The 12,377-nt window shown below is 45.6% G+C and overlaps 2 protein-coding genes across 5 annotated transcripts in view; one reads left to right on the forward strand and one right to left on the reverse strand.

The window, feature by feature from the left end:
• Positions 1-689, reverse strand: part of LOC141272987 (uncharacterized) — a 28,119-nt gene extending 27,430 nt beyond the window's left edge. Inside the window, exon 1 of one of the 3 annotated variants that reach the window (XM_073684251.1) lies at positions 526-689. The gene's annotated coding sequence lies outside the window, so the exon portion shown is untranslated. The remainder of the gene's footprint in view (positions 1-525) is intronic. The other 2 variants (XM_073684249.1, XM_073684252.1) reach the window with 2 other exon arrangements.
• Positions 684-12,377, forward strand: part of LOC141272989 (uncharacterized) — a 62,223-nt gene continuing 50,529 nt past the window's right edge. The window contains exons 1-2 of one of the 2 annotated variants that reach the window (XM_073684254.1): positions 684-826; positions 10,802-10,916. In XM_073684254.1, coding sequence (XP_073540355.1) covers positions 699-826; positions 10,802-10,916 — 243 coding nt within the window. In that variant the 5' untranslated portion in view covers positions 684-698. Of the gene's footprint in view, positions 865-10,801; positions 10,917-12,377 lie in introns of both variants that reach the window. The other variant, XM_073684255.1, reaches the window with a different exon arrangement.

The raw sequence follows: 12,377 nt of genomic DNA on the forward strand, positions 1-12,377 counted from the left end.
TCAAAATTCTCAATCCCAGGTTAAAATTATCTTCAGTGAATGAAGATTTCCCCATTACTGAGATAAGAGATGACAGTTGGTGCTCAGAAAGTTCTATGGAGAACTGTAACTGTCATATCAGGAGAACTTGTAGCAGAATGTCTCTGCCTCTAGCTCTTCGCTCCATGGAATTTACAAGTACTAATTGTCATCTATCTCAGTAATGGTAACATTTATCTTCACTAATACAGATTTTACTCCAGAAGGGAGAGTGAAAACTCAGTCCAGGAGGAGAAAGAAGCAGATTTCTATGATAACATATAATACAACATTTCTCATTTCTAACATTTTGTGAGGCAGAAACACCTAAAATCCCATACTGCATCACATGGCTGCTTCCCATCCATTTTTATAACATTGCAACAGTTCACCCAATAAACTGCCTGCTGGCACTTCTAGTCCCCCTAGGTGTCACTCCCCACCCCCACACCACACTCCCTGATGCACCACATGCAGGATATAAATAACAATGCAGGCTCTACATACACCGATGGCAGGACCAGCTCTTCACTATCAGCAGCCAATAAGTGCACCGGAACTATTCATCACTGATGTTTACGACAAATTACTCTGCTGCGCCGTTCACTTCCGCAATCAGGCAGCAAGGCACTTGCTCTGTTTACATTGGTGACCGAGGCCGGGCAAAAGCCATAGCCAAAATGGCCGCGACGTTATTGTTTGGGAAAGCGCATGCGTACAATACTGAGCGGACATGTTTGGTTTGTCTCGTTCCTCTGCACTATAGGATTGCTGTAGTAGACAGAATTATAAGAAGAAGCGGGAACAGGTGACAGCATACATTTCTCTTGTCATTTATTAGCATTGGTCAGTATTAGCTGTGTGACATGACGTCATTATTTATGTCATTAATGCATGGCTATAAGAGTGTTACTCATGAGGTAATTAGCTGGAAAGTAATTACAGTTCAAGATGTGAGAGTTATCAATCTCAAGAGCTCCACGTTTATGTGTAATGTCTGTGGATGACTGCTTCTGTTAGTAGTGCCAGTAATTGTGTGTCCTATGTAGTTGTACCATTCAGAGTGTCTCCATTATTGGTGCCTCCATTATTGTACCTTCCATTCATTGTGTCACCTGGGGTGCCTCCATTCATTGTGGCATCTGGGGTGCCTCCATTATTGTACCCTCCATTCATTGTGTCACCTGGGGTGCCTCCATTATTGTACCCTCCATTCATTGTGTCATCTGGGGTTCCTCCATTATTGTACCTTCCATTCATTGTGTCACCTGGGGTGCCTCCATTATTGTACCCTCCATTCATTGTGTCACCTGGGGTGCCTCCATTATTGTACCTTCCATTCATTGTGTCACCTGGGGTGCCTCCATTATTCTACCCTCCATTCATTGTGTCACCTGGGGTGCCTCCATTATTGTACCCTCCATTCATTGTGGCATCTGGGGTGCCTCCATTATTGTACCCTCCATTCGTTGTGTCACCTGGGGTGCCTCCATTATTGTACCCTCCATTCATTGTGTCATCTGGGGTGCCTCCATTATTGTACCCTCCATTCATTGTGTCATCTGGGGTGCCTCCATTATTCTACCCTCCATTCGTTGTATCACCTGGGGTGCCTCCATTATTCTACCCTCCATTCGTTGTGTCACCTGGGGTGCCTCCATTATTCTACCCTCCATTCGTTGTGTCACCTGGGGTGCCTCCATTATTTTACCCTCCATTCGTTGTGTCACCTGGGGTGCCTCCATTATTCTACCCTCCATTCGTTGTGTCACCTGGGGTGCCTCCATTATTCTACCCTCCATTCGTTGTGTCACCTGGGGTGCCTCCATTATTCTACCCTCCATTCGTTGTGTCACCTGGGGTGCCTCCATTATTCTACCCTCCATTCGTTGTGTCACCTGGGGTGCCTCCATTATTGTACCCTCAATTCATTGTGTCATCTGGGGGTGCCTCCGTTATTGTACCATCAAATTCATTGTGGCATCTGGGGTGCCTCCTTTACTGTACCCTCCATTCATTGTGTCACCTGGGGTGCCTCCATTATTGTCTGATCCTTGTAAGTCCATTTTTTGTGACCACTGCAGACTATGATTGCCTGCACCAGTCATTGTGGGATTTTTTTTAACCTTTTTTTTTCATGGGAAATATAGCAAAATCTGTAACAACTGAGTTTTATTACATATTTTGACTTCCCAGTGAAACTCAAGGCGACATAAATTGACACGTTTCAGATTTAAAAATCTGCAGTACAGGTCAATTTCCGCAGCATGTGGATGAGGTTTGTTAAAATCTCATCCACTTTTCTGCTACTTTATTTCACTGTGGATTTTCTGCACAAAATTTGGGTGGAAAATTTACAGCATTTCCATCCAGAATAGATGTACCCTTCATGGATAACGTAATCGTCCACACTTGAAAGATGCCTACATGACAGAGAGAAAGTTTCTCTTAAGACTATGTGCGCACAGTACTTTTTTGTAGCAGAAATTTCCTGAGCATTTCTGCATCTCCTTGTCAGAAAAAACGCATGCGGATTTTACATGCGTTTTTGTACATCAATAAATGCTTTTTGGAGATAAATAAAGTTATTTGGTGGGACATTGCTTAAACCTTGGATTACCATCAAAACTGGGATGGGTATATTGGTTAATTTTAATGATTAAAGAATGTGTCTGTTGTATTTCAAATAAAATGTTTACTCTGTGTCTGTGTGTTTATTTAATTCTTTACTTTACTTTAATTAGGTTTGGTCATGAAAAGGTATGATACCACCAAACAAAAGAGCTGGGTGTCAGCTGATCCTATACACCCTATCTTCATTACCATTTCTATTCATGTAATTTATGCGGTTGCTGTGAGCTGCTATTTTTAGCCTGGGAAGGTGCCTAATGCAAACATGGTCCCTGGCCATAATTAACATCTCACAGCTGGTGTGTTGTGTCCCCGATCAGCACTCAGCATTGATTTGGACACAGCATATTTTTGTTGTGTCCAAAATGCGGTGTTCCAATGCCGCACTTTTGCTGTCGGTGAATCCACCACATGTAATGACACTTTAATCGGTCAAAATCTGCAGCGGAGACTAGCGTGTCCGCTACAGAAATTGACATGCTATGGGTGAGTTTGGGTACGTGGCCACGATCAGAAGCCACTGCAGGTTTGACGCTTCATACTTATACAGCGTCAAACCCGCAGCGTCCAAATATTACAGCATAGTGAATGGGATCTCTAGAAATCCCATGTCCACTATGCGTGCATCAGAGGCTGCATGTCTCCTGTGGACACTGATATGCGGTGCGTCTTTCAGGACCGCAACATGTCAAATTCTCTTGCGGAGTCGCTAGTCTGCGCAACAGAAATTTGACCACTAGAAAGTATTGAATGCGGTAAATACGTATGGTTCAATGGACACGTGGATTTACCTGCGTTCAATAGAATGCAGTGTTACGGACGCAGCAAAAAATATGCGTCCAAAACGCTTCTACTTCTGGATTGTGGGCACAGAGCCTAAAATAAAATAAAAAAATAGCGTGGGCTCTCGCATCATTTTTATAACCAGCAGAGAGAAAGCCGACCGCTAGGGGCTGATATTAGTAGCCGGGGAAGGGGCCATGAATGCTAGCCCCCTCAGCGCCTATTAATATCACCCCTCAACAGTCCCAGAAATGGCACATCCATAAGATGCGCCAAATCTAGCGCTTAGCCTCCGCTCTCCCCACTGCCCTGTAGTGGTGGCGAGTGGGGTAAAGGGGTTGGAGTTCACGTCAGCCTTGTATTGGCGGCTGTTGTGAAGCCCAGGTTAGTAATGGAGGGCGTCTATAAGACACCCCCATTACTAACTGCGTAGTAAAATGGTCACCTCCTTTTCAATAAAAACACAGCCAGAATAAAGTATTTTAATGAAATAAAAAACACACGGTTTAAAAAAAAAATAAAAAATTATTGTACTTCTCCGTGAAGCCATTGATCTCCTGAAAAAAACGTAAAATAACAAACAACCATATTCCTCACCTGTCCGCCGTCAACGACGCAGTCCATGTGACGCACCCCCTGGGCCATGTTGTGCAGCGTTGCGCATGCGGGGAATACCCGGAGCCGGATCTGATAGGGGTAGTAGTCCTCGTGGCAGTGACCCGGTCCGTGCCCAGGGTGTCAAACCAAGTGGCAGAACTTAGAATAAGATGTTATATTGTTCGACTACGCCACCCGTTGATTGCGGCTATGAAGCCGCCGCTGCAGGGCAGACCTCTGAGGCCGGTGGTACGGGTGTGCAGCGTGGATAGTATAACCCCCAACGGGAGGGGTATGGCCCCAGGGCAGCAGGCGAAGAGGGGATGATGGGTAGTGATGTTATAGTAGTCCCCGTCCTAATAGTGCTAATGCGACAAGGAATCAGTGAGACGTACAGCTGCAGTTTTCAATGCTTTACTCACAGTTCTTTATCAGGTCCCTTGTGCGCAGTCAAGACCGCCCGAGTCATGCTGCGTCCACCAGGTCAGGGACTCGGCCAACTCCCAGGCAATTCCAGAGCGTGGTCCAGAGCTCCCCTCTCTTCCTTCCTACTGGCCGTCCCCACCAGGGACCCACCTTTGTCCGGCTCCCTCGGGCCTTCTGGTGGCGAAACCTTTCCCGGTTTCCCTGACCCTATACGGTATGCCTTCCTGGTGGATATGGTGAGGGGTCGCGCCAAGACTTGACCACGACCTCCGGTTCCTGGCTAAGGATAATTGGCCTCCACCAGTTTGGGATCCGGTACCCTGTTCTGCCAACCCTTCACCCGTTATTCCGTGGGATCTTAGGGTTCCCTCTTTTCTTGCGTCTCTGGGCCTTTCCTGGTGTTTATGTTCCTTCTTCCTCTTACTTCTCTCTCTCTCTCTCTCTGCTTCAGGCCTCCACTTCAGGCCTGGCTCTGGAGCTGGGCCCGGACTGAGCCACAGCTCCCTGTCAGCCCTCTCTGGCTGAACTCTCTCAGACTGCACTCCTCTGCACCTCTCCTCCGTTCTATCATGGTGCCCACCTTTTATACTCCCTTCTGACACCCGAGCCCAGGTGACCAGCACCCAATGGGCTCCTACCTATGCCCAGAGTCCCTCCCCTGTCTGCTCCTACACCACTGGGATATTCCTCCCCCCTCCCCACTCCAGCCAGGGACAGACGCTGTCGTACCTGCACATCTATCTGGTGGGAGTACCGTTGATCTGTCCCCCGGAAATGGGGTGAGTGTAGTGTATGCAGCTAACTGAGCCCCGTTCCACACTCCATCCTTACCCGGGAGTGGAATACCGCACCTCTGGTTCGAGGTGCAATACCCCTGTAGCAGCCGAGTCCTCGGGGTGCTACACATGTACCGCCAACGAGTGTCCCACGACAATCCGTGTCACTTCTACAGCAGTGACATCAGCAATCACTGATGTCACTGCTGTAGAAGAAAGCAGTGTATACTGACAGGGGTGTAAAATCACTCCTGTCAGTGTACATTGCTGTGCAGTAGGTCACTGGGGTTCATCAGCTGATCAGCCCCGGTGAGATCTCACCGCCATCACCCTGGGAACTGTCTTCTGAAATTTCCCAGGGTGCGTTCACGTGACCGATCAGCTGATCGCTGACGTCACCTCAGGTCCGGCAGCTCAGTACACTTCGGGGAGGAGAGGATTGCCACCGGGGACCAGGAAGACACCAGGGGCCGCCGGACAGGTGAGTATAAAGGGTTTTTTTTTTCTTTTTTGCTTTATTTTTTTCATTTTTTACACAGCGCTTGGTAGCTGGCTTGGCTGGGAAGACTACTGCTCCTCCCAGACACGCCACTCCCGCTATTATCAGCGGGAGCGGCGGTCGGATGAGAGGAGATGTAGTCCTCCTCTCCAACCCGGGTACCACCCGCACAGCGTTTCCGCCGCTTATTCGCAGCCTTTGACTTTAATTGAAACGCAGCAAATCCACATATACCTGCGGGTTTGCTGCGGTTCAGTGCAAGTCAATGGGCGCGAACTTGCGGTGGAAACGATGGTCATGCTGCGTTTTTTAACGCAATGCGAGTCCGGAGCGTAAATTTACGCATCATGTGCACAGCACATCCGGATTAGCATTGCTATGCATGGCAGACCTATTAACAAGCGTTTTTGCGTCGGGAAAACCGCCGTGAAAACGCATAAAAAAGCGGTACGTGTGCACATAGCCTAACTGTAATCTGTCAGCAGTTTTTTTTTCTATTTCAATCTGAGAGCAGCAAAATGTGGGAGCAGAGATCCTGATTACAGGGTTTTATCACTTATTAGGTTGTGTTGTAGTTTCAATACAACCAGTATTTTATCTGTAGGAGATTATCACTCCAGGACTAGGTCTCACATGTATGCCAGACCAGTTAATTTGTGTAACCCCGCCCCGCCACTGATTGGCAACTTGCTCACAATGCATAGTGTAGACAGGAAGCTGCCAAGCAGGGGTGTGGGTGGAGTAATACACAGCTCAGCATTCTGAGCACTAGGACATCTACACAGGGATTCTATCAAAACTGCACTAAGAGGTCCAGTAAGTGACACCTCCCTGGAATCAGGCTCTCAGCCACTACATTATGCTGCTCTCAGATAACATTGCAAAAATCTGCTGACAGATTCCCTTTAAGTGGAACCTGTTGCCTGATTCATGCTGCCCAAACCACAGGAAGGATGAATCAGCCTGTCTGCTTGATTGCAGTTGGGTATACATCTCTGAAACACTCTAGTGTTAGACAAACAGGCTGGGGATGGTAGCCAGAGACGAGACTAGACTTGTCCTGCCCTGGATGAGTTTTTCCCACAATGCCATGGGAGAGACCTATGAGTCACCTGAAGTTACGCTGGGAAAAGCAGCCGGGGGCAGCGCTGGACTAGTCTCTTCTTTGGCTATTTTCCCCGGCCGAATCTTCTAACTGTATTTTCTTTGGAACGTTTTGGAATTTCGTGCTGTGATTGTGCTGCCAGGCTCTGACTGATTCATGCAGCCATGGTTTGGGCAGCATGAATCGTATGATGGGTTTCTGTTTAACTGCCTGTATACATTAGATTTTTCTTGCCCACAATTTCAAGAAGTTTAAAGGGGTTGTCCACTACTAGGACAACTCCTTCTCATACCCCACGCTTGGCCCTGATAAAGTTAAAAAGCCTGTATTCACCTCCCATGCTAGCGACGTTCCAGTGGTGTCGGCACTCGCTCTCCCCCGGGGCTTTCGTGCAGTGTTGTGACACATGAGCCCAGCCCCCAATCCTGTCGAATTGTGCATGAAGAAGTAGTCCAGGCTGTAGTTGATCTCTGACCTCCTCTTCATGTTCAATTCGTACGAAGGAGGGGACAGTGACGCCAGCACTGATTGGGCATCACATGTCACAACAATACCGCACCAGAGCCCCGGGGAGAGCGAGTGCTGACACCGCAGTAATGGTGCCGGTACAGGAGGTGAGTATAGGCTATTTTATTTTATTGGGGCCAAGCATGGGTGATGACAAGAAGTTGTCCAAGTAGTGGACAACTTCTTTAACCAATAGTTTTGTGGTGGGAGAAGAAAAAAAAAAGTTTTTGACAAATTTACAATATCTACTGCAAAGATGTTCAGCAATGTTTGATTTTATAGTTCTCCTTTTATGGCAACTTATGTACATGGGATTGCAGCCAACATATTTATGTATAAACATTCTAGTGCTGCCCAGCAAATGTAGGGAAAGGGGCCATTGAGGTTGAGGTGTGAGATTTAAAAAAAAGAAAAAAAGTCATCATGGTTATGCAGAACTGATCACAAGCTGAGTATTGTGGCTGTCACTTTAGAGACAGCGAGTTATCAGGAATTTTAAGTTTAGTTTTCTGTGAGATTATAATGGGTTGATAAAGGCCCGGCGTCAGCACACAGAACACTCGGGCAAGTGCTGGGGCCCACTCGCCGTCGAGCACCTCAGCTCACTATGGGACCTGTGTGCGGAGGAGAGCGCCCCCCACGCTTGCTTAGGGCCCAGGCACATTTCTTACATCTCCCTGTGCATCCCCATCAGGTCCGGTGTCTTTCGCGGCTGCTGCACTTTGATGTCTCATGTCAGAGAGAGCGATGACGTCTTTCCACCGTGCCATCTACTGAGCAGTCACAGTGCAGAGCGGGAAGATGCCGGCGCGGGTGAGGAGTCCCGAGCAGCAGGTGCTTTGATTTTTTTATTTTTTTTTTATGTATGGAGGCCTGTGGCCCAGTAGGCATGGGGCATTATATGGGGACCCAGTAGGCATGGGGCATTATATGGGCACCCAGGAGGCATGGGGCATTATATGGGGGCCATAATACTGTATGGAGGACTATACTGTCCGGTCTGCACTGTGCACTGCGAGGATTCACCGGTTTCTGAGCTATTGATATACAATAGATATCGGTCATGTAATGTAAGAAGTGAAATCTTTGGCCTTGTAATATATATACAGTACAGACCAAAAGTTTGGACACACCTTCTCATTTAAAGATTTTTCTGTATTTTCATGACTATGAAAATTGTACATTCACACTGAAGACATCAAAACTATGAATTAACACATGTGAAATTATATACTTAACAAAAAAGTGTGAAACAACTGAAAATATGTCTTATATTCTAGGTTCTTCAAAGTAGCCACCTTTTGCTTTGATGACTGCTTTGCACACTCTTGGCATTCTCTTGATGAGCTTCAAGAGGTAGTCACCGGAAATGGTCTTCCAACAATCTTGAAGGAGTTCCCAGAGATGCTTAGCACTTGTTGGCCCTTTTGCCTTCACTCTGCGGTCCAGCTCACCCCAAACCATCTCGATTGGGTTCAGGTCTGGTGACTGTGGAGGCCAGATCATCTGGCATAGCACCCCATCACTCTCCTTCTTGGTCAAATAGCCCTTACACAGCCTGGAGGTGTGTTTGGGGTCATTGTCCTGTTGAAAAATAAATGATGGTCCAGTTAAACGCAAACCGGATGGAATAGCATGCCGTTGCAAGATGCTGTGGTAGCCATGCTGGTTCAGTATGCCTTCAGTTTTGAATAAATCCCCAACAGTGTCACCAGCAAAGCACCCCCACACCATCACACCTCCTCCTCCATGCTTCACGGTGGGAACCAGGCATGTTGAGTCCATCCGTTCCCCTTTTCTGCGTCGCACAAAGACACGGTGGTTGGAACCAAAGATCTCAAATTTGGACTCATCAGACCAAAGCACAGATTTCCACTGGTCTAAAGTCCATTCCTTGTGTTCTTTAGCCCAAACTTGTCTCTTCTGCTTGTTGCCTGTCCTTAGCAGTGGTTTCCTAGCAGCTATTTTACCATGAAGGCCTGCTGCACAAAGTCTCCTCTTAACAGTTGTTGAAGAGATGTGTCTGCTGCTAGAACTCTGTGTGACATTGACCTGGTCTCTAATCTGAGCTGCTGTTAACCTGCGATTTCTGAGGCTGGTGACTCGGATAAACTTATCCTCAGAAGCAGAGGTGACTCTTGGTCTTCCTTTCCTGGGGTGGACCTCATGTGAGCCAGTTTCTTTGTCGTGCTTGATGGTTTTTGAAACTGCACTTGGGGACACTTTCAAAGTTTTCCCAATTTTTCAGACTGACTGATCTTCATTTCTTAAAGTAATGATGGCCACTCGTTTTTCTTTACTTAACTGCTTTTTTCTTGCCATAATACAAATTCTAACAGTCTTTTCAGTAGGATTATCAGCTGTGTATCCACCTGACTTCTGCATAACACAACTGATGGTCCCAACCCCATTTATAAGGCAAGAAATCCCACTTATTAAACCTGACAGGGCACACCTGTGAAGTGAAAACCATTTCCGGTGACTACCTCTTGAAGCTCATCAAGAGAATCCCAAGAGTGTGCAAAGCAGTCATCAAAGCAAAAGGTGGCTACTTTGAAGAACCTAGAATATAAGACATATTTTCAGTTGTTTCACACTTTTTTGTTAAGTATATAATTCCACATGTGTTAATTCATAGTTTTGATGCCTTCATTGTGAATGTACAATGTTCATAGTCATGAAAATACAGAAATTTCTTTAAACGAGAAGGTGTGTCCAAATTTTTGGTCTGTACTGTATATATATTTCTCTGCAGTATTTGTGCATCATAAATCGTGATATGTGTTAAAGGGGCCCACTGAGACTCTTTCGCCCAGGGCCCAAAATAGCCTGGAGCCGGCCCTGGGTTGATAGTTTTGCGCCATTTCAAAACTGCCTACAAGTACATTTATTACAGATTGCAACTACATTTTGCACAATAATGATCATACTGTGGCAAATGTACGGTAGTTATATGGGATTTTACCGTAAGTCACTGCTGCACTTTTATACATATGGATGTGTTATTACGAGGTATGTAGCTGACTTCTCCCATGTTCTTTCAGTATACAGGATTTTTTTGCTGCCTGTATGATGGCACACAGATCCCATAAACACAAGGGAAAATGAACACATCTGCTTTATTCAGACTCTTTCTGTGCATGGATTTGATAGGTAGAGATAGAAGCAGAGACAAAATGAAAAGATAAGAGACTGATAATTTGTTAAGACGTTTACATTGGAAGTAGTGGCCCTTTTAAAAAGGTCAGAGGCAGCCTGCCATAAATCCTAACTGAGGAATTTATGGTTCATGAAGAACAGAAAACATTATATTGAGTACACATTATGCAAACACTAAAATATTTGTATAAATGCTCAAAATTTTACACCAATATTTGGTGGAATCTTACAATGTGTGCATATTATAATTGTGTTATTTTGCTCCTTGTTTGATATAAGAACTTTGTTTTTTCGTTAAAGGGCCTGCAATATAGGAAACATCTCGCTGATTTCAAGAATGAACAAGCAGAGGAATAAACTCACCAAAACTATATTGAACTTTACCCTTGAAATCATCTACCTGTTGACTGGAGAGGTGAGCGATTTTGGGAACTACGGTATGTTATGTCATACCAATCTAGTAATAAAACTGGGGCACAACTGGAAAGAGGAGAGATATTGTAGTGTGTAGAGAAACCAACTGGGTTGTCATTTCTTTCACTCTTGTTAGAGATAAGGGAATGTAAACGTCAAGAGAATCTCCTTTTCCCGTCAAGATAGTTTACTGCAGGGTTGGTTGTTTCAGGCTGAAAAGACTCACTAGGGTCTGAACTGATGTCATGGTGCATGCGAATATGTGGTTGAGGGCATACACCATGATTTAGGGCACTTATGCCTAAGATAGAACTAATTTCTGTAGACCTGCAAACCAATAAGTATAAGGAAGAGATCTAAATTCTGTATAATAAATACATTGGAAAATAGTTCTAACATTACCATACCAATAAGTCTTTCACTGTAAAAACCCATTGGTCATCAGTTAGGCAGTTTTATGTACTATCTGTGTTTTAACAGCACACAGACATTTTACAGTTTATGTCCTTTATTTGTATATTCATATAGATTGCAAGAAACTCTGTCCCCTCAAGATAATAGTTGCAAGGTTTGTCAGACCTCCATACTGCATCTTAGCGAGTTGCAGGTTTTGCTGTAGGGCATATTACAGTGTTGTTGGCAAGGTTCACCTCTTCAGGAGAGAAAACCTTTTAAAGGGAATTTGTCACCCCCAAAAAATGCTATTTACCTGCAAATATAGTGGTAATCTACCAGTAAATAGCACTTAAATCATGTCTGGTCGGCTTACTGGAGCAACAGCTACAGGGAGGAAATTATGTTTTTATTCTCCCTGCAGCTTCTTACTTCCAGTTATCAGAGCAGTGGAGGGAGCCATTAGGGTGCTTTTAGAGTAGTAGTAGTTGACTACGTCTGAGTGTCTGCCTCCTGTAGGCGTACACTCCCGAAAAAAGTGCATGACAGAGTGCACATTCCCTATGCCGTCACCATTGCAGTCTATGGCCACCGTCAGCGCATACGTCCAGACCCCGTTTATTGGGGATTTCGGAATGATGCCCCGACAGGGACACAGAATGCAATGTGAAAGTAGCCTTACAGTTACCGCTCACTACACGGTGAGCATGGCGGTACTCACTCCCCAGCACTACGATTGCCATACTGCTCTCCAGCATGTGTGTGCACGGAGCAGGTCAACGATTAAAGTGCAGGAGAGTGAGTACAGCGCACTCACACTGTAGTGATTAGTGACTGACTGTAACAGACTGGAAGTCAGTGGCTTCAGGGGGAATAACACTTTGATTTGATTGCTTTAAATGCTATTTACTTGCAAGTCACCGCCATATCTGCAGGTAATTAGTGGTTTTGGAGGTGATTGATTTCCTTTAAGGTACCATATGTTTTCAACAGCTCTTAGTTAACCAGGAATTCCTCCTGACAACTCCTTCCCCCTTCACTGTATGCATGCACGCTCAGTTTAGCAGAA

This window comes from Phyllobates terribilis, unplaced genomic scaffold (genome assembly GCF_046119375.1).
Source record: "Phyllobates terribilis strain yellow unplaced genomic scaffold, ASM4611937v1 Scaffold_5__5_contigs__length_657084704, whole genome shotgun sequence".
Taxonomy (NCBI): Eukaryota; Metazoa; Chordata; class Amphibia; order Anura; family Dendrobatidae; genus Phyllobates; species Phyllobates terribilis.